This window comes from Zingiber officinale, chromosome 6A (assembly GCF_018446385.1).
Source record: "Zingiber officinale cultivar Zhangliang chromosome 6A, Zo_v1.1, whole genome shotgun sequence".
NCBI classification, from domain to species: domain Eukaryota; kingdom Viridiplantae; phylum Streptophyta; class Magnoliopsida; order Zingiberales; family Zingiberaceae; genus Zingiber; species Zingiber officinale.
The window spans coordinates 67,590,369-67,611,388 of NC_055997.1; the positions used below are offsets into that span (position 1 = coordinate 67,590,369).

The window sequence follows — 21,020 nt, forward strand, 5'->3', positions numbered from 1 at the left end:
AAAAAAAAAAAAAACTAACAAATTATTCTAATAGAAAAGGGGAAAAAAAAATCAAATAACTTATTATGGAAAATTAAATATAAACCTATCCTAAAAAATGATAAAGATAAGGTTTTGAAAGATTTATTTGAATGGATTCCTTAAAGGATGATATTATTCCACCGTACTTCAAAATAACCTTATACTTATTTGGCAATAAGCTCTAAACAAATTCTTGAAGTGACATATGACTCTCATGTTGCATCATTAATAGGTAAGTTGTTCCACTGAATTAATACTTCTATTGTCGCTTGATTGTTTTTCTTCACATGTCTTCTTTCTAAAATAGCATGATGTTGAAACCTAATTTCACCATCAAAATTCACTTTAGGAAGATATTGTTGAGGAGTAGATTTGTCGTCTAATTTATTCTTTAAACAAGACACATAAATATAGGATGATTTTAGAATCTTGTGGACGCTTCAAGCGATAAGTAATAAGTCTAATATGCTCTAGCACCTTAAAAGGACCGTAAAATTTTGGTGACAACTTCATAGAGGATGGAAGTATGGATTGAAATCTACTTGTATAGTTGAATTCTTAGAAAAAAAATTCAATCTTTTATTGCAAATTCTATTTCAGAGCAATGTTTGTTTGTCAATTACTTCATTTTTGCTTATGCATTGCATAAGTTATTTTTCAAAATTACAATATTTGGTCCCTTGCACGTAAGCAAATATTTTTTAAAATTGTAATATTTGGTCCCTTGCATGTAGGTTTTGCTTGACTTGATGTATGTTTGTTAATCCATGTGTGTATGAGTTGATTAAGGGTGCTACACATTCATAAATGACCTCAAATTGTATAAACTTAGTAGTTAAGTGGTAGGTCATATTGTACAATCATTCTACCCATGGAAGCCATCGAATCCATTCCTTTGGTTTACCACCAGTTAAGCAACACAAACAATTCTCTAAACATTGAATAACCATCTTTATTTGTCCATTTGACTATAGGTGGTAGAATATGCTAAAATTAAGTTTAGTGCCCTGCAATTGAAATAATTCTTTCTAAAATTTATTCGTAAATACCGAATCTCTATTATTGATAAAAGATTTTGATAGCCCATGTAGTTTGATTATATGGTCAACAAATGCTAAAACAATATGGGCAGCTATATAAGGATGTGGTAACAAATAAAAATGAGATATTTTGTGAGGTGATCAATGACCACCGTGATAGTGGTTTGTCCTTGTGATGTTGGCAACCCATCTACAAAATCGATAGAAATGTTTGTTCAGGTACGAGGAGGGGTTGAAGAAGACCTAATCTTGCTATATTTTCTCCTTTATTTCTTTGACATACATCACATTTATCAACAAATTTTTTGATGTCTTTTTTTTTCATTCTTTTTCAATAGAAAACTCTTGAAATTCATTTATACGTGTATAGGAAGCCAGAATGTCCAACAATTATTGAATAATAAAATTCTTGTAATATTACTCTCTTTTTCACTGAGTTTGATGGAAAGAAGATTTTGTTATCTTTATATCGTAAAATTTCTCCATCTTAAGAATAGTGAGGCTCTTATCATGAATTTTGTAGTATGCTCTAAATGAGATCTTGGGCAGATGATTTTTCCTTTAGCTCTCTTTTATGTTGTCCAAGTTCTTGCAAATTATTAAAGATATAGCAACAAACTCCATTTGGTTAGAAAGCCAAGATCAAACATTAGCTACTGTATTATTCGTTCATATCTTCTAAATGATTTCATAATCATATCCCATGAACCTCTTGCTCCATTTCTATTAACCTATGCTTAAGATATATATATATCCAAGAGAAACTTAAGGTTGTTATGGTCAATTCATATTTTAAAGTGTCAGTTAAGAAGATAAAGTCTCAATTTTGTAATAAAATGCATGATAGCCAATATTTTTTTTTTGTCATAAATAGACATCTTTTGATGTAGAAGGCAATGCCTTGCTAGTAGAAGCTAATGGTCGTCCTTCTTGCATAAGAATTGCTCTGATTTCAACTATGAAGGAATCAACTTAAAAATGTAATTTTTAAGATAAATTTAGTATTTCAGTAGAATAGATGTAAATTATTAAATTCTTCAGATAAAATGATAAATTTTATCAAAGGAATGCCTCAATCCATTGCCTACAGCACCACTACTAGGGGGTTTGGAAGAAGAACAAATCAAAATTTGAAAAGAATAGATATTGAAGAAGCTACATTACTTCTCCCTCTTCTTCAAAACCCTCACTTCCAATCATTCTCCTCGCCCCCATGATGTTGCCTTTCTCTTCGCCATCTTTCCTTACTCTGTGTAGCCTAATAGCTGGGGCGCTGCATCCTCCACTAGGAAGCACATGTTCATGGTCCACTACCTCATTGACTCCTATGACTTTGATTAGATGAAGGTTGTGTAGGATTGATGTGCGCTATAGGAGAGGGGGGAGGGGGGAGGGGGGTGAATAACGCTCGTGACTTTTTCATACTTTTCAAAAAACATGATCGAAGATAAATGCAACGGAAGTAGAAAAATAGAGGAAGAAAAATAATTTCTAACATAATTTATTTTTACTTGTCTCGAAGTCTATGACGACTCCTATTCCAAGGCCCGCGATCGTTGATCGTTTTAGTTGGGAGTTCACCATTAGTCTGGGAAATATTTACAAAGACGAGTAGATTTATAATTTAAGTATTGTAATTTAAAGTATACCAACAACTTTTGAGGATCTAGAAGATTATGCTTTCGGTTGTTGGAGTCGTGTCACTTAGTCGTCGGAGTTGTGTTGCTCGGTCGTTGGAGCAATGCCACTTGGTCGTTGGAGTTGCGTCGTGGAGTCGCAGGAACATCTTTGGAGCAGCGCGTAAGAAAGTAATCGCGAATGAAAGTTTTGTTGTAGTCGAATGCTGCTTTTATAGGTTGTTCCGCCGCTTGGATTCCTTCCGAACGCCTGGACCGTAACGTAGGGCCGTCCAATCAGCATGCTCCAACGTGGCGAAGGGATGAACTTTGCGGTTTCGGGCGCTCAGACCGCGAAGGTGCTTGCCTAGGCGAATGGTCCCTAATCAAGTATCTCGGGCGCCCGGACCATCTTTGTTCAACCACTTAGTGTTCTGTAAAATAAAATGAGTCCAAGCAATAAATAGTATATAGAATATGAATTTGATAGCCTCTAACTGTCCGATTTTGACTTTGAGTTTCGTCGAAACTTTAGGTCGAACTGACGTCTACTGTTCCCTCTTCGGGGAACGCGTTCTCACCTACTCCTTTCAGGAGAGTTTACCTTTTGCCAGACCGGTCCTTCAGACCATCTAGACTTTTGCTCAGTGTCTGAAACTTCAGGTCTTCATACTGAATGCCCGCTTTATGACTCATCCAGACTTTCACCTCGTTTGCGACCACCAAGATTTTCACCTAGAGTTCCCAACTCTAGGATTTCGCCCAAAGTGTTCGACCCATCAAGACTTTGTCTTTGTCTAGCAGCAGTTAGGACTTTCAACCTGCCGAGAATCCACTAGGACTTTTGCCTAAGTACACTTAGGACTTTCCTGCAAGCTCATTCACACTTGGTAAATAACAAGTAACCTTAACTTTGGGCCATTTGTCATAATTAAAACTTAGGTTCAATCGTCTAGTACTCCCTACACCAATAATCTTTCCTTTTTTGATTATGACAACCTGCTTCAAAGTTAAATAAAATATACCAATAATTAATGTACTATAAGGAGTTTAAGTATGAGTATAAGTAGAAACAATTTGACATAATTTAAAGCATAAGTAGAAACAATTTGATATAGTTTAAACAAAACTACCCCTTTATGCTATCCTTTTAATAAAACTACCCCTTTATGCTCTCCTTTTAATAAAAATTACTATGTTTAACTTAACTCTAGCCTTTCTCTTCCCCTTTGACATAATAAAAAAGAATACTAAGAAAAAAAATTTAAATTTGAAAGACTATTTTAAGCTCTCCCTAAAAGTATCACTTTCTTTTTAAAAAGATGTTAAACTTAAAAAAATTACTTAGCTTTGAAAAGAATTTTTTGAAAAAAAATACTTACCTAAGAAAATGATTTATTTGAAAACACTTATACTTGGCCTTTTTGAAGGTATTCAAAAACTTAGTTAAAAAATACTTTTCTAAAATCTTATATTTCAGATAAAAAATATTTAAACATGCCCTTAAAAAATATTTTTCAAATAAAATATTTAAGGTTGGTTTTTCAAAAATAATTACACAAAAAAACTTCCTTTTAAAAATACTTCATACTTTGAAATTCTAAAAAATAATACTTTAACTTTTAGAAAAATATTTAATTCAGCTTAACTCCTGTCATTTTCCCTTGATTAATGTCAAAAAAAATTAATTAAGTGTTTTAATTTTAGGGTCCTAGAATCCAAACATGAAAAAAAGATTAAGAATCATTTATTTTTCTGATTTTCTATCTCACCATTTGTAAGTTATCAAACATGTTAGACTTATGAGTTTGTGTGAGATGGAGTTATTCTTAATTTTGAAGTTGATTTTGAAAATTAAAAATCTTTAACTTTAACTTTTGAATTTTCATATTGAATTTAATAAAAATATTTAAGTTTAGATTTTGAAAAATTTTTAAGTTTGAATTTCAAAAATACTTAAGTTTAAAAATTTTTAAATTTTAAAACTTTAAGATTTAAAAATTGTTAGGATTAATTAACATTATGAATTGAAAGTAATTAAGGGTGCGTTTGATTTGCCCCATTTTCATTTTCATTTTCTGAAAAACGCGCATTTTTCATTTTTTAGAAAATGACTTTTCCGCGTTTTTTATTTTCTTAGAAAACGCTCTCTCATTTTTTTAAAAATGAATGTGGAAAACGTAAACCAAACGCGTTTTTTATTTTCTCAGAAAATGAAAACAGAAAACATCGTGGAAAACGTAAACTGAACGTCCACTAAGATTTTAAAATTTAAAAATTAATTGAAAATAATTAAGATTTTGAATTTTGAAGATTAATTAAAAATAATTAAGATTTTGATTTTTGAAGATTAATTGAAATTTTGAATTTTGGAAATTAATTGAAAATAATTAAGATTTTGAATTTTGATAATTAATTGAAAATAATTAAGTTTTTGAATTTTGATTCGATTTAGTTAAGTTTAGGCTAAGTTTGATTAATTTAAATTATATTGCGTTGTTTTAAAGTGAAGTTTAAACTAATTTTGAAACTAAATCCATTTCACCCTTTTCTATATTATCAATCATCGAATCTTATAGATTTTGTGAGATGATTAATTTTATTCTTCAATTTAGAATTACATCTAAGGATTGATTTACATTTGAGTTAAGCTAAGGTTTTATAGGCGAGATCCTCTGGTCCGCAAATTGTGGACCAGAGGATGGTCCACTACTTGTGATTGGTGGATTATGATAGACCCCATCTATTTAAGTGATGGGGTCCATTGAAATAGACCAATCCACAAAGTGGACCATCCTCTGGTCTGCAAACTACGGATCAGAGGATCCGTGCTCAAGATTTTAACAGTTAGTCAATTAAATATTATTTTAATAATTAGCTTCCAAGCTGTGGCGAGGCATTAGACCTTTTTAAATATTGGAGCAACAATCACTTTCTAGACAAAAACTCTTAAAGAAATTAAATATTTAATTTTTTTTTCTGAAAATGCTAGGTCTAACAAGTCAAGTATGAATCAAGCCTAAGTTCTTATCTATCTTAATCTAAGCATATATAAAAAGAAAGCAATAAATCAAGCATCAATCAAGTTTATCTAATAAAAATGGTCTTTCTATTGGTTCTTCCTGGATTATAGCCTCGATAAGGTCCATCAAGGAAGTAAATTTGATCCTTGGGAATCCAATATTGATCAAGTCAAACTTGATTAGTCAAATTAGACTTGGGGACCCATGCTTGGACTAAGTTTCTATTTGATCGATTTAAAAGAGACAAGTAAGATCTAAATTTATGTTTAGCCATATACCCAAGTCCGGATCGACTGTATATGACTCCTTGTTGTCCAAGAATCAGATCAAGGTTCTTGGAACCCAAAGTGAATCATTTTAATGAGTCCTTGAGTTCTTTGACTTGATAGAGCCCGCTTAGACACCCCTTAAGAGAGCCCGCCTGGTCACCCCTTAAGGTCACCGATCGACTGAGAATGTTTAAAGTCTCTGGTCACCCCTTAAGGGAGCCCGCCTGGTTATCCCTTAAGGTCACCGATCGACTGAGAAGGTTTAAAGACTCCGGTCGCCTCTTAAGAGAGTTCACCTGACCATCCCTTAAGGTCACCGATCGACTGTTGAGGGAGAACCAATCCACTCACTCGGGAAAATGTGTATACTTTTTTAGATAACATTGCCTACACTTTTCATTAATTATATAAAAAAGTTGGACACAATGTATGAATGAGTTACAAGCGTACTTGCTGTTGGTGCCATCGACCTAAGTTTGATCGGTACGATTATGGTTTTGATGTGTGTGTCCAAGAGTTCAAGTTAGACTTTCATATTATTTCGATATGTGTTTAAGTCATGCAGGACTTGGTGTAACACATGAGGAACTTGGTGTGGCCAAGTTTGAGAATCTCATCCAAGGGCTTGGATCCTTGAGTTGGTGAAGGATGGTGTGGAAGATATTCGAGGGACTGTCGGACGAGGAGCAATGAAGTTGAACCGAGGAAAACAGACTTCAAGGCAACGTGAAGATGACACGGAGAGAAGCTGCGCGCTCGAGTGCATTTGAGGGACGAAGGCTGAGGAAGAGGGCTTCAAGGGTGACTCTGGAGAGGATGAGTGTTTAACCAGGACCAGTCGACTGATGGAAGTTGCAGTCGACTGGTCCAGTTGACTGTTCAGTCGACTGGGAGCAAACAAAAGCATTCTGTTCGCTCAACCAGCAATGACCAGTCGATTGGTACTTTCACCAGTCGACTGGTAAGTGACCATTGACGATCATTGGCAGAAACCTTGACTCTGCCAAGTAGTCGTTGGCTGTGTTCAACGGTTGCACCAGTCGACTGATGGAAGTGCCAGTCGACTGGTGTGCAGGAAATGAGTTGTCTTGTGATCAATTTTTTCCTCTCTATATATTGGAAGCTTAGGGTATTGAAAGAGATTACTGATCTTGTTGATAGACTCCTAGTCTTGGCCTCTAAGCTTCCAAAGTCTAATACTCTTCTTCTAATTCTTATTCTCAATTTTGTAAAGAAGAAGAGTGTCTTGTGAGAGGTTTGCTCTACCGAGAAGGAGAAAGCTTTAGATGGAGATTGCCGGGGACTAATCCATGGACGGATTAAGGGTTGGTCTACCTCAAGGACAAACTATAGAGTAGGAGCAAACAATCTTCGAACCACGTTATATCGATCGTGCATTAGAGTTTGTGTTATATTCTTATTGTTTTCTTTAGTTAGTAGTATTTCCACTTGCGCACTAATGACTTGTAGAGAACAAATCGATTTCGGAGGGGGGGGAGGTGCTGTCTATCCAATCCCCCTTCTAGCTGGCCATCCGATACCCAACACTTACTAGGTTTGATAAGGTTGTAAATGATTAACACTCCAAGGTCACTCAAGATCTCTCCCCTGTGTATCCTAGAGATAATAAGATTCTAGGTGAGTTTTCTCACCACCTTGTAAGGTCATTCCCATTGCGGTTCTAGTTTATTAACATCCCCAATCGGCTTGATGCGCTTCCAGACTAGATCACCCACTTAGAAGAATCTTGGTAAGACCTTTTTGTTATAATTTTGTCTTATTCTCTAGTGATATGATATGAGCCAAGTCGCCGCCTTGCCCCTCACTTCTTCTATCAGATCTAGTTCCATAAGACATCAACTAACATTATCTTCGTCATACAGACGTCTTCGATCGGATTCAACTCTAATTTCAATTGGGACCATTCCCTCACCATCATATACTAAATGAAAAGGAGTTATCCCTATTGCTTCTCGGGGAGTAGTACGATATGCCCATAATACGTTGTGTAACTCATCTACCCAACTATCACCAACATGATCTAATTTAGTTTTATGCCCTCTGATAATTTCTCAATTAGTTACTTCAGCTTGACCATTACTTTGTGGATATGCCACAGAGGTGAAAGCCTATGTAATATCATATTCTAAGCACCACTCTCTAATTTATATGAAATACCAAATCTATAGATAAAATGATGCCATAGAAACTTGATAACTGTCTATTCAGTAATCTTGACCAATGACTCAATTTCAAGGTTTCTGACTGCCTGTAGGTTTCTGATAATGGGAGGCAATTTCAAGACAGGAGGATAGAAGGGGGATTGGATAGACAACGCCCCCCCCCCCCCTAAATCGATTTGTTCTCTACAAGTAATTAGTGCGCAAGTGGAAATACTACTAACTAAAGAAAACAATAAGAATATAACACAAACTCTAACATGATCGATGTAACGTGGTTCGAAGATTGCTTGCTCCTACTCTACAGCTTGTTCTTGAGGTGGACCAACCCTTAATCCGTCTATGGATTAGTCCCCGACAATCTCCATCTAAAGCTTTCTCCTTCTCGGTAGAGCAAATCTCTCACAAGACACTCTTCTTCTTTACAAGTTTGAGAATAAGAATTGGAAGAAGAGTATTAGGCTTTGGAATCTAGGAGGCCAAGACTAGGAGTCTATCAACAAGATCAGTAATCTCCTTCAATGCCCCAAGCTTCCAATATATAGAGAGGAAAGAGTTGATCACAAGACAACTCATTTCCTGCGCACCAGTCGACTGGCACTTCCATCAGTCGACTGGTGCAACCGTTGAACACAACCAACGACTACTTGGCAGAGTCAAGGTTTCTGCCAATGATCGCCAATGGTCACTTACCAGTCGACTGGTGAAAGTACCAATCGACTGGTCGTTGTTGGTTGAGCGAACAGAATGCTTTTGTTTGCTCCCAGTCGATTGAACAGTCAACTGGACCAGTCGACTGGACCAGTCGACTGCAACTTCCATCAGTCGGCTGGTCCTGGTTACACACTCACACTCATCCTCTCCAGAGTCATCCTTGAAGCCCTCTTCCTCAGCCTTCGTCCCTTAAATGCACTCGAGCGCGCGACTTCTCTCCGTGTCATCCTTCACGTTGCCTTGAAGTCTGTTTTCCTCGGTTCAACTTCATTGCTCCTCGTCCGGCGGTCCCTCGAATATCTTCCACACCATCCTTCACCGACTCAAGGATCCAAGGTGTAGCCTTTTCCTGATCACCCTTATGGTCTGTTTGGGAGGAGGTGAGGGAAGGGGAAGGAAGGGGAAATAAGGGGAAGAGAAACTTTAAACCTTGTTTGGGAAGGAGTGAGGAAAGGGAAGGAAAGGTAAGGAAGGGTAAGCTTTAACCTTCGTTACCCATGGAAAGAGAGATTTTCTTACACCCCGAATTGGGGTGTAAGGAAGGGGAAGGGAAAACAAAAAAAAATTTATTCCAATTTTATCCCTGTTCTTAATAGTTTAAAAAATGTTCCAATTTCTAATTTTTCTATATCGTCGGGGTCCAATTTTCATGCCTTCTTCATAGCTCGCTTGCTTCCAGATCATTAGAGGGGATCTGACACGTCTTCTAACTGAATTGAAAGGAGAAATCATTTTTATCATTAAAATTTAATAGGATATTTACTATTTTTAAATTTTTCCATAAAAAATTAATAAGTTTTTAAAGAATAAGAATTCTCGTCGTTATCTTTCAAATTTTTTTATTTAAGATTTTTAAAATCATTATTTTCATTATTTCTCATTTAATTATTTGATTATCGATAATTCATTATTTTATTATAAATAGTATAAAAAGATTAATTTTTTATTAAAAAATAACTAATTTAAATGATAATATAAAAAAATTAATTTTATTATTAAAAATATCTAATTTATATTTATAAAAAAATATTAATATTATGAAAAATATCTAATTTAAAAAGTGAGGATATTTTTGTAACTTTATCTATTTAACCTTCATTCCCCTTCCTTTCCTCTCAAACAAAGTAACACATGTTACGTTAATGAACCTTCCCTTCCTCCCAAACAAGGAGAAGTTAAATACTTTACTTCCCCTCACTTCTCCTTCCTTCCCCTCCCTTCCCCTTCCGTTAATGAACCTTCCCTCACTCCATCCAAACAGAGGGTTAGTGAATTTCTCTTAGTGAATTTCTCAAGAATCTTGTTCACATAATGGGACTGACTAAGAACAAGTCCTTTTGTTGTTCTAAGAATTTTGATTCCTAGAATCACATCAACTAGACCCATGTCTTTCATGTCAAATCTTGAGTTCAATATATCTTTAGTGAATTTGATTATCTTATCATTACTCCTAATGATAAGTATGTCATCTACATATAGGTATAAGATGACGTAGTCATCTCCATGACTTTCATGTAGACACATTTATCACATTTATTAATCTTGAATCTATATTCCTTCATGGCATTATCAAATTTCTCATGCCGCTGCTTTTGGTTCTTATTTTAAGCCATATAATGATTTCACCAATCTACAAACCTTGTTTTCTGTCCTGCATAGAAAATCCCTCAGGTTGCTTCATGTAAATTTCCTCTTCTAAATTTCTATTTAAAAAGACAGTCTTTACATTCATTTGATGTATTTTGAGATTCCATAGAGCGATAATAGTCAACAGTACTCTAATGAAAGTTATTCTCGATATCAGAGAATACGTATCAAAGTAATCAAAGCCTTCTTGTTGTCAATATCCTTTGATTATCAATCTGGCCTTATACTTATCAATTGTGTCACTTAACTTCATTTTCTTCTTGAAGATCCATTTGCAACCTAGTGGCTTACTTCCCTGAGGAAGATCCACAAGTTCCCAAGTGTGATTTTGCAAGATAGAGTCTATCTCAGATGCAATTGCCTCTTTCTAGTGAGGTCCATCAGATGAGCTTACTGCTTCTGAGTAACTCAGGGGCTCACTTTCTAACATAAAAGTGATAAAATCTAATCCGTAAGATTTTTCTACCTGAGCTCTTTTTCTCCGTCTAAGCTCAACCTTGACTGGTTTATCATAATCTTCTTCGCATTGTGTTTCATATGCCCGTTTTGAGGAACTAACATCCTCTCGGGTTTTATACAGAAACACATGCTCGAAGAATGATGCATTTCTTGATTCTATTATCGAGTTCTTGTGTATCTTCGGTATCTGTGATTCATACACAACAAACTGATACACATTGCTATTTTGTGCATATCCAATAAATATACAATCAATAATCTTTGGTCCTTTCTTCATCTTTTTCAGATCAGACACCAACACTTTGGCAAGACACCACATTCGTAAATATTTATAGGACGATTGTCTTCCATTCCACAACTCATAAGGGCTCTTGTTTATTTTATTTCAGGGCACCTTATTTAAAAGGTAATTAGCTGTTAACACAACTTCCCCCCACATGAACTCTGGCAATCTAAAGCTCAATAGAAGAGCATTCATTATTTCCTTTAGAGTTTAATTTTTCTGCTCAACAACTCCATTTTAAGGAGCTGTTGTTTCATGTTTGATCTCATGTTCAACACACAACTCAGTAAATGGTGATACATATTCACCGTCTTGGTGACTTCGAACCACCTTAATCTTTCTACTAAGTTGGTTTTTAATCTCATTCATATAGAGAGCAAATTTTTCTATAGCTTCATCCTTACTTTTGAAAAGATACACATAATAGTATTTTGTGTTATCATCTATAAAAGTGATGAAGTATTTATTCCCATCACGTGTTGGTGTACCTTTGAGGTCGCACACATCAGTGTGAATTAGCCTGAGTGGTTCGTTGTTACTTTCAATATGTTGAAAGGATGACCTTGCTATTTTCGCTTCAACACAAATCTTATACTTGTGTTTTGGGTTAAGGTGGAATGTAGGTATGTTTTGCATGTTTATTAATCTATGTAACACATCGTAGTTAATATGTCCTGATCTACCATGTTACAAACATGAAGACTCAAGTATATAAGTGGAAGAACTTTCATTTTTATTTAGCTTAAGCCTAATAGTCATTACATTGAGCTTGAATAGTCCATCAGATACTAGCCCCTTCCTACAAACATTCAATTCTTGGACAATATAACTCTGTCCGACTCAAAAACAATACGAAAGCTATGCTTGCTTAACGGAGATCTGGACATTAGATTCTTTCGAATCTTCGGAACGTACAACACATTGTTCAGAGTAAGGTCCTTGCCCGATGCCATCTTCAACACCACTTTTCCTTGGCCCATGATGTCCGAAGTTGCTGAATTTCCCATGAATAGTTTGTCTCCAGTGATTTCTTCGAAGTTAAGGAGCAACTCCTTGTTGCAACACACATGTCTAGTGGCTCCAGTATCGATCCACCATTGTTGTGGGTTTGAACCCACTAGGTTCAACTTAGAGATCACACTGCAGAGATTGCCCATTTATGGTCTCTCTTTCAGGTTGGCCTTCTGCTTCTTCCTCGGCTTCCTATACTCTGAAGATTTGTTACCCACTCAGTTACAGTTGATGTACTTCCCAGAGAAATTCTTCTTGCTGATGCCTCCTCTGGGTCCCATCTTGGAAGACTTGGGGTTCTTCCGTTTCAAGATTTGACCATACTCGCCCATGTTGGCATTCACACTAGCCTGAGGAAACAACTTTCTCTCTGAACTCTTGTTATCTTCTTCAATGCGAAGTTTAACAATAAGTTTCTCCATATTCATCTCCTTCTACTTATGCTTTAGGCAGTTCTTGAAGTCCTTCCAGCTGGGAGGTAGCTTCTCAATGATAGGAGCCACCTGGAAGGTCTCACTCAGAACCATCCCTTCTGAGTGGATCTTGTGTAAGACCACCTGAAACTTATGGACTTGGATGATTATCATTTTGGAGTCAACCATCTTGTAGTTCAAGAATCAGCCCACGATGAACTTCTTGGCCCCTGCATCCTCCGTCTTGTACTTCTTGTCCAAGGACTCACACAACTCTTTAGCCATTCTCTTCATACTATACACAGCGTACAACGAGTCGACAAGACAGTTGAGGATGTAGTTTCGACAAAAGAACTCAGAATGAGTCCATGCCTCCACTGCACTGATGGTTTGCGCATCAATATCCTCAGCACGCTCGGGAGGGTCCTCGGTCAAGAACCGAGTCAGATTGAGCGTGGTCAAGTAGAAGAGCATCTTCTACTGCCACCTCTTGAAGTTCAGTCCGTTGAACTTCTCTGGCTTTTCCACATGATTGATTGGCACAGTTCCAATTGGGGTGGCGGGGCCTTCACGTGTTGAGTCTGTTGCGCCTCAACATTCCGTTCGGTGGCCATCTCAACAGAAGCGAATTTGTTTCAAGATTATTGGAGGAAACAATCTGCCGCCGGAGATTTACGGGGTATTAGCTAAATTTAAATACACTGAATTAAATTCACTTATTTGTTGAAATGACCCGAGCTCCGAGCAGCAAAGTCCAAGTGGACTTAATGACCGGGCGGGCAAGCAGTAGATTGGCCGATCGGGAAGAGTGCAGAGCGGCCGGCTGAGCAGTTAGGCCGAGCGGGTGAACAACCAACCCCGTGTCCGAGTCACACAGTAGAGAGGTCGACCGGGTAGTAAGGATGAGCAAGTTTGACTTGACAGAGAAGTCGACTGGGTTAGAGGCCGGTTGGGAGAGCAGAGAGGCTGAGCTATAGGTCGGTCGGGAAATAAAATAGGTCAAGCGAGAGGCCGGTCGAGCAATCAGACAGGCCGATCGTTAGGTCGGTAGGGCGAAGCAACCGAGAAAGTGATGCCGGTCGGGCGAGCTGGTGCCACCGGGCAAAGATGCCGAGCGGGCGAGCGGAGAGGCTAACCGGGCAGACGAAGAGGCCGACCGGGTGGACAAGGAGACCTACCGGGCGAGCAGACGTAGAGACCGAGCGAGCTGACAGAGGCTTGCGATTGACGCAGTTTCCTTAAAACATATTCGCCCTACCTCTGACTGTGTTTTGAGACTTTCTTGGGTGGTCTGTTTCCTAGGATACAACGGCTAACCGTGATTCCCACCAAGCACTGGTGGTCACGACGAACTGAGGGGTACCCGAACTATCACGGGAACTCCAGTCGAGCAAAAGTTGCACGATAGAGTAGGGAACGTATGTGGAGAGCTTCTGTTGCTTTTCTATGTGCGTAACTTTTTGTCTGTGGTCACAACCTCCTTATGTAGGAGCTCGTACCAATGAGCAATGTTAATGATCGTTTACTGATCATTATTTGCCAACTGTGTAACGCCAGCGTTTCACTCGGCTGCATTAGTCTTTCTTTAATGCATCCGTTACACAAGCAGCAAAAAGGTTTACGTGGCAAAATGTTGGTTGTTCCACTTGGGCAAAATAGTTTAGTACAATCCAGACCCTGAATTTGCACTCCCCCTGCGCACCCACGCATGAGAGAGAGTCTCTCCCTCTGCATTTGTTCACATCATCAATGCATGTGAATCAATATAAACCAACCAATATGTCATAAAACTCCCAATGTAGGACTAAAGTCCCATTCATAATGGAGCCTCTTTGCTCTTCCACCTCTTCTCCATTTACATCATTTATATCCAACATAGGCTAGGTGAGTTGAATGGGTTGATCAAGTCAAATGAGATAGACAAGAAGGGTGGGCCAACAAGCCTATTGGTCTCTTGAGCCAGTATAACAGGGTACATCTGTTAAGGCAAATTATACCCATGGTGCAAACTATAAGAGTCGGACAAAGTATTTTATATGGGATTTATTTCATTATTGTTATAATATTTATTCTCAATTTCCTAAAATATTCCTTCGAACCAACATATAAAAATACTTATTCATAACTATTTCATGAAATCGGATTAAGAACTATTATGGATTAAGAAATATTATTGTTTTACTGCTCTATTACGTTCTTTTGAAATGCAATTTCATTCCTTACAATTTTACTGCTCTATTACGTTCTTTAGGAATTCATGAACCAAATGTAATCAGCAAAAAAAGTCGGCTCAAATGAGTGACATTTTGGTTGGTGTTGAGTATAAGTCATCAGCACAAAGAAAGAAAAAAAGAATTATTACACATTTCTTCTGGAAAATAAATGAGGTCTTTTTCATATTTTTATTTATTTTGAACTATTTCTTTACAGATGGAAATGGCTATTACTGGATCCAGAATACAATCCTGTTATTTGTTCATGCAATCACAATCGTGTCCTATGACAACCTTCTCCTGTTGATGAACTGATAAATAGGAGCCCTGTCAGCAAGCACTACTTTTCCATCAGCCATTCGCGACATGTGCCATGCAGGGCCAAGAAACCATGATACCGCAGCCCCACCGAGCAATCCTCCCAGCTGAAACATGCAATATGGTTGTCTTATAATCGAGAATGATCAATTCAGACAGGATCGAAGAGTGCGATGCTGAAACATACATGACCCCAGTTGTCGATGCCCCGAGAAAGAAAACCAATAACCTGAGCAAATAGATAAGAAAAGGAAAAGGATATGTAGTATAAATCAAAGGGAAAGAATATGTGCTAGGAACTAATCAAGTACCATATTTAAGGCAATGACATGGGCAACATGAAGCAAATCCTCCTTTGCACCCCCGACAAGTTTTCTATGCCTCAAAACAAATACAGCATAGGAACCAACCTGTTCATATTCCCGGTGAAATGAGTTAGCAGACAGTAGAAGGTGTTCGGTCTGGCTTAAACAATGGTTGTTCATGGAGTAACTAATCCACTCATTGATATTTATTGCTATAGCTGCTAGCCTATAGTTGAACTTTTTTATTCCTGCAATATCATGTGAACCAAGAGTATCCATAGCAACTGTAGGTCAACTTAATCCATGATGCAATGAGGTGAAAAGATACTAGTTTACACTTTGATTAAGTTTTAAAGTTAGATTTAGTTAGATGCTGCAGTTTTATTATGACATACGAATGAGTCTTCTTTCACAAGTCATTTACAAAGAGAATGGTAAGTACCTTGTATTTGGTTATCTATGTAGAATATAAAACTACACATCAAAAATACTTACTAATCCAAATATAGCACCAGATGCACCAACAGAAGGTGATTGACTGAACCGGTAACTCATGACTGAACCTAGTTTCCTTGCCAAAAAGGGTCTAAAATTAAAAAATTTGCTAAAAAGGGAGTAAACTTAAAAAACCAAATGGGTGCTCAAAGATTTTGATATCAGAAGAGTGTAAAAGGATACTTACTTGCTATTGCTGAAGAGAAATATATCGCCAGAAATCGTCTAGAACCACTCATTTTCTCCACTGTAGGACCAACTGAGTTCAAAGAGTAACAATTAATCTGCACAACAATACTACTTAAGGACTTATCCATGAACTATGACGAGGAACAAAAGTTTTATGGACAAACCATAAGATGTCCAATGTTGGCATGAAGAAGAGCTGATGTTGCCAACCTCCATAGTTGTCCTTTATCAATCAAGCTATTCACCTATAAACATAATATATTGAACTTTAGGTATGTATTCCTCAATGTCTTAGGATTCTCTCAAGGTTCCAACCTTAGCTCCCCACAAAAGCAACTTCCCTTGTGTTGCAATTTGAGCTGCATAAACCCTAAAATGAAGATTTGAAACACTAAGTCGATCTCAAAAGTTGTATCACTATATTACACAGTAGATGAAAACAAATAACATCAAATAGACAATTACTCCTTTTAAATGCAAATCATACACAAGGGGACATTTTTCTACCGCACACTAGCAGCTCTGACATAGCAGTAAACAACAGTGAAATAAACAACATTTTTCTCGTAAGTCCTTGTCCCAGGAAAAAGTCTACAGTTTTCTTTACAAGAATGTACAGCCTGACAACTATCTCTTGTTGCAGAGATATATCTACCTTGTCTGATGTTCTCATATGAGGCTTAGCTTTCACGTAACTTTACCATTGCAACCCCTCGTTTGCCTTGAATAGATTAATTTAAGTTGTTAGCAAAATGACACCAGTTCTTTGTCATGGATACAAGTGAAACTCACTGTACAACTCAGATACTTTTTAATTCTGATCATAGCCTCTCAATCCCATTTTTTTTTTCAAAATTTTCACATCTAATTAGATAACTTTCAAGAAAATCATTGTACAAGCAAGTTCAGAAGAAAAACAGGTAGTATAGTGACTACAAAATAAAATAGAACAGGCAAAAACAATCAGACGACTCTTATCCGATGTAGGTCGAAAATGGAAAAGAACCACCCCTGGTATCAACAAATTGTATTAAAATGTATCTCATATTTAACATCAAAATGAATAAAACTAAAAGCAAGGCATCGAGTTTATACAATGCTAGAGTTGATCAAGGAATGTGCTCCATCAAAAACCATTGAATTCCTTATAAAAGAAATAGATTGTACGTTCGTTTATCTATGCAATTACTAAGATCATGAATTGAGACGTTCGAAACAGATACACTAAACAGAAATCGATATGGAACTCACAGCACGTTAACGACCAGAAGGACATTGGTCAGCATTCTTCCATTAACGGGCTTCCCTCCAGAATTCCTTATCTGCATTCTTCCTTCGTTCACATATCCCCTCCCAAATTCCTTTCCGGTAAAGAAAGAGAAGCATGATGAGCACGAGGCCGAAAAAGAATCAGAGAGTTTCTCGAGAAAGGAAAAACTCTTTGAGGAATATCTTTTCCTGCACGCAAAATCCCTTTTTTGGTCCAGACTATAGCCATCCTAGCGGCATAAAAGGCAGAAACAGTTAGGAATTCTATTCTAGCATAGAGAAAGGCGGCCGCTAACGGTCAGAAGCATAAGGAGATAGTACCGACGACGATGCGGGAGGATGAAAGACGACGTGGAGATTGGCGGAGTAGAGATCGCGGCAGTGCTTGCCCAAACGGAGAGAGGAGGCGACGACGAGGAGATGCGCCGGGGATGTGCTCCCGGAAGAATTGGAAGCTGGGAACCAGTGATGAGAAGAGTAGGCCGCCATAAAACGAAGATCGGAACCCAGCGCAACGCCGGCGAGTGGACGACGGACAATAAAAGAAGAAGACAGAGGTGTTCGAGATTAGGTTAGCTTTGGCCGCAAGAAATTGCGAGGAAAAATTTCATTTGAACCCCTCATACTTTGGCAAGTCATAGGGCAGGGCAGGGCCGGGTTCGGCTTGCAGACCTCGGTTTAGGCCGAACCCAACGTCTCAAATCGGCCGGATGAGCTCGAGATCAACCTTCCACGAACAATTAATCTCTCTAGCACATTTGAAAATTTATTGTATATAATGTCATAAATAATTATTACTTTTAGGTATTTTATACCCTTTAAACAAAGATTTTCTGGGTGGCTAAGCCAATGAATCCATTGGATGAACACATTATTGAATATATTTAATTACATATAAATATACAATCGGATAAACAATTGATCACAACGAGTTGAACCTTCCAACTTTTGAATCCATGTAGTTGTTTCAGAGAAAGAATGAGAAGAAGAGGAAACAGAGAGACACGAGAAAGAAAGCGGGAAGAACAGTGAAGTCGTTGCTCGTATTGTTGTCGTTCTCATCCCGTCTCCGATAAGGGAAGTTTCCCGCTCGCGATGGCTGCTCTCCGAAAGGCCACAGGGTGAAGAAGGTGTTCCAGTTCCATCTTCCCCCGGGATGTGAGCTGGCACCTCTGTTTGCGCCGGCGGCAGTTGCGTTGTTCTCTTGCTGCCGGCCGCCGGGAAGCTGAAACCGGCACACCGGGCAGGAGTTGTGTAGGTTAAGCCACGGCACGATGCAGTCGGAGTGGTAGACGTGCTTGCAGGGCATTTGCTTTGCCTCCTCGCCGAGGGAGAATTCTTCCTTGCAGACAGGGCATTGGGAGCCGTCGGTGAGGTGGGCGTCGGCGATGTTAACCGTCGGAAGGGCACTGATGGCGGTGGATGGCGCCGGCGGTGGCCCCGGGCGGTCGTTCTGGGTGAGATCCTCGATCAACTCGTTCAAATTAGGCCCGGTGTAGAAGTCCTCCGGTCGTGCAACTGGTACCGTAGTAGGTGGTCTGCGTGGATTAGGATGGACGGGCCTCGGAAGGGAGACCAGGTACGGGGGAGGATGGCCACCGCGGGCGGTGGGATCATTGGAGTTGAGGCGGGGGAGGCGGTCGAGGTCAGAGTAACCGCGTCGATTGGGCGGGGGGAAGAGGGGGTGGTGGTGGAAGTGGTGGGGCTGCTGAGGAGGGAAGGGGTGTACGGGTGTGAACTCGATGACTAGACGAGGGCGGGGGAGATCGATCTCGTGGAGGAAGCGGCCGTAGCAGCGGGGGCAAAGGATGTCAGAGGAAGGAGAGCAGATGAGGCGGACGGCGCGGTGGCACTGGTAGCACCAAAAGAGGCGGCAAGTCCGAGGGGCAGCGGAGGGATGGCGCAGAGACATGGAACTGGGACGGTCGATCGCCGACTTGTTTAGAAGAAAAAGAAGCAGTTGGATTTTATGGGATGGAGAGAGTTGAGAGGAGGAGGAGATGGGAAAGTATCGCTTAAGGAAGTGGCACGAAGCGATGCTGTTGGAGGTCGTTGCTTGTCAGCCGCCAAGAACAGGAAGCAGTTATTTTGAAGAAAAGCAAACCATTAATTATTATAAAAAGTAAGTTAATAAATTAAGAGACAATTTTTAAAAATAATCCTTACTATTTACTCTTTTTTTTTAAATACTCTGATCTTTTAATTTTAAGAAGACCCTTGGTTAAGACTAAAATATTTAGTTTACCCTTTTTTATGTTGTCAACAAACAATACTTCCTTTTTAACATAAAAAAAAATTAGGAACATTTTGATATTTACGTTCATGGATACTCAAATGTCTACGAATATACCGTAGCGTATAATGGTTTTTCTACCTTTAATGATGATCATCATATTTTGTCAGTGAACTCTTTAAATTTAAATCATTTTCTAATTCTTCCAACTTTGCTCTTAAAGTTTGATTACCTAATTATAGCTGACTTATTTAAAAGTTTTTCATGTTTACTTTATTAGGAATACAATTAAAATCTCATTAGAAATATATAAAAAAATTATAAGTTTAAAAGATAAAAATATTTTTATTGGTATAAAATTTTTAGGTAGAATTAAAAAATAAATTTATAAGAGGTTAAATTCAAAATGGATAATATAATATCATGTAAATTTTTTAATTCATAACATAATGCCCCTCAAAGTTTAGAAATTTTTTACTCCTTTTATCTTTATAATTTTTTATTAATTAAAATATCTAATTTGTTGAATCGATTAATCTAGGAGATAATTGATCTGATTATATAAAACTTTTCTACTGACCACTAGATAAATCATTCTACATTTCTACCGACCACTAGGTAAATCAATCAGAAAGTACCGATGAATCTTACCCTGTGTTTGGTTAATGAGAATGGAATCAAGATTTTGAAATGAAACCCAAAAATTTGGGTATGGATGAAACCCACCCCCCTCCCTTGAGTTTTGATGGAATGAGAATAAGAATTAAGTTTTGGACGAAAATACCCTTAGTATATTTGTTCAATTTTTCTTTCATTTCACTCTCTTTACTTATTCTCTCTCATCATACTTTCTCTCTCCTAATTCTATCATTACATTTTCTCTCCAACATACTTTCTCTCTCCTTATTCTCTCTCATCACACATTCTCTACCATTTTCTCTCTATATTCTCTCTCATCACACACACTCTCTCATTATTTTCTCTCTCTTCATTCTTTCCTCATTTTTTCATCATACTTTCTCTCTCATCATACTTTCTCTTTCCTCAATCTTTCTTACCATACTTTTTCTCCATATTTCATCTCATCACACTCACACTCTCTCTCCTCATTCTCTCTCATCACACATTCTCTACCATTTTCTCGCTGTATTTTCTCTCATCACACACTCTCTCTCATTATTTTCTCTCTCTCATTCTCTCTTATTTTTTCATCATACTTTCTCTCTCATCATATTTTCTCTCTCTTACCATACTCTCTCTCCATATTTTCTCTCATCACACTTTCTCTCTCTTATTCTCTTCCATCACACTCTCTCCTCATT

At 37.9% G+C, this 21,020-nt stretch overlaps 3 protein-coding genes across 3 annotated transcripts in view; 1 reads left to right on the forward strand and 2 right to left on the reverse strand.

The window, feature by feature from the left end:
* LOC121996482 (transcription termination factor MTERF8, chloroplastic-like) overlaps positions 1–15,240 on the forward strand; it is a 31,806-nt gene extending 16,566 nt beyond the window's left edge. The window contains exon 2 of the mRNA XM_042550469.1: positions 15,107–15,240. The gene's annotated coding sequence lies outside the window, so the exon portion shown is untranslated. The remainder of the gene's footprint in view (positions 1–15,106) is intronic.
* LOC121996483 (RHOMBOID-like protein 10, chloroplastic) lies at positions 15,046–18,066 on the reverse strand. Its single transcript, XM_042550472.1, has 9 exons — positions 17,787–18,066; positions 17,448–17,695; positions 16,512–16,566; positions 16,361–16,441; positions 16,195–16,291; positions 16,008–16,075; positions 15,519–15,617; positions 15,395–15,436; positions 15,046–15,314 (listed from the first exon to the last, which is right to left on the reverse strand). The coding sequence occupies exons 1-9, from the start codon at positions 17,952–17,954 to the stop codon at positions 15,174–15,176; spliced, it is 999 nt and encodes a 332-aa protein (XP_042406406.1). The 5' UTR covers positions 17,955–18,066; the 3' UTR covers positions 15,046–15,173.
* Positions 18,067–18,347: 281 nt separating this feature from the next.
* On the reverse strand, positions 18,348–19,402 carry LOC121994031 (probable E3 ubiquitin-protein ligase RHC1A). Its single transcript, XM_042548219.1, has one exon. It carries the CDS (start codon positions 19,375–19,377, stop codon positions 18,433–18,435), a length of 945 nt encoding a protein of 314 aa, XP_042404153.1. The 5' UTR covers positions 19,378–19,402; the 3' UTR covers positions 18,348–18,432.
* Between the last annotated feature and the right edge of the window lie 1,618 nt (positions 19,403–21,020).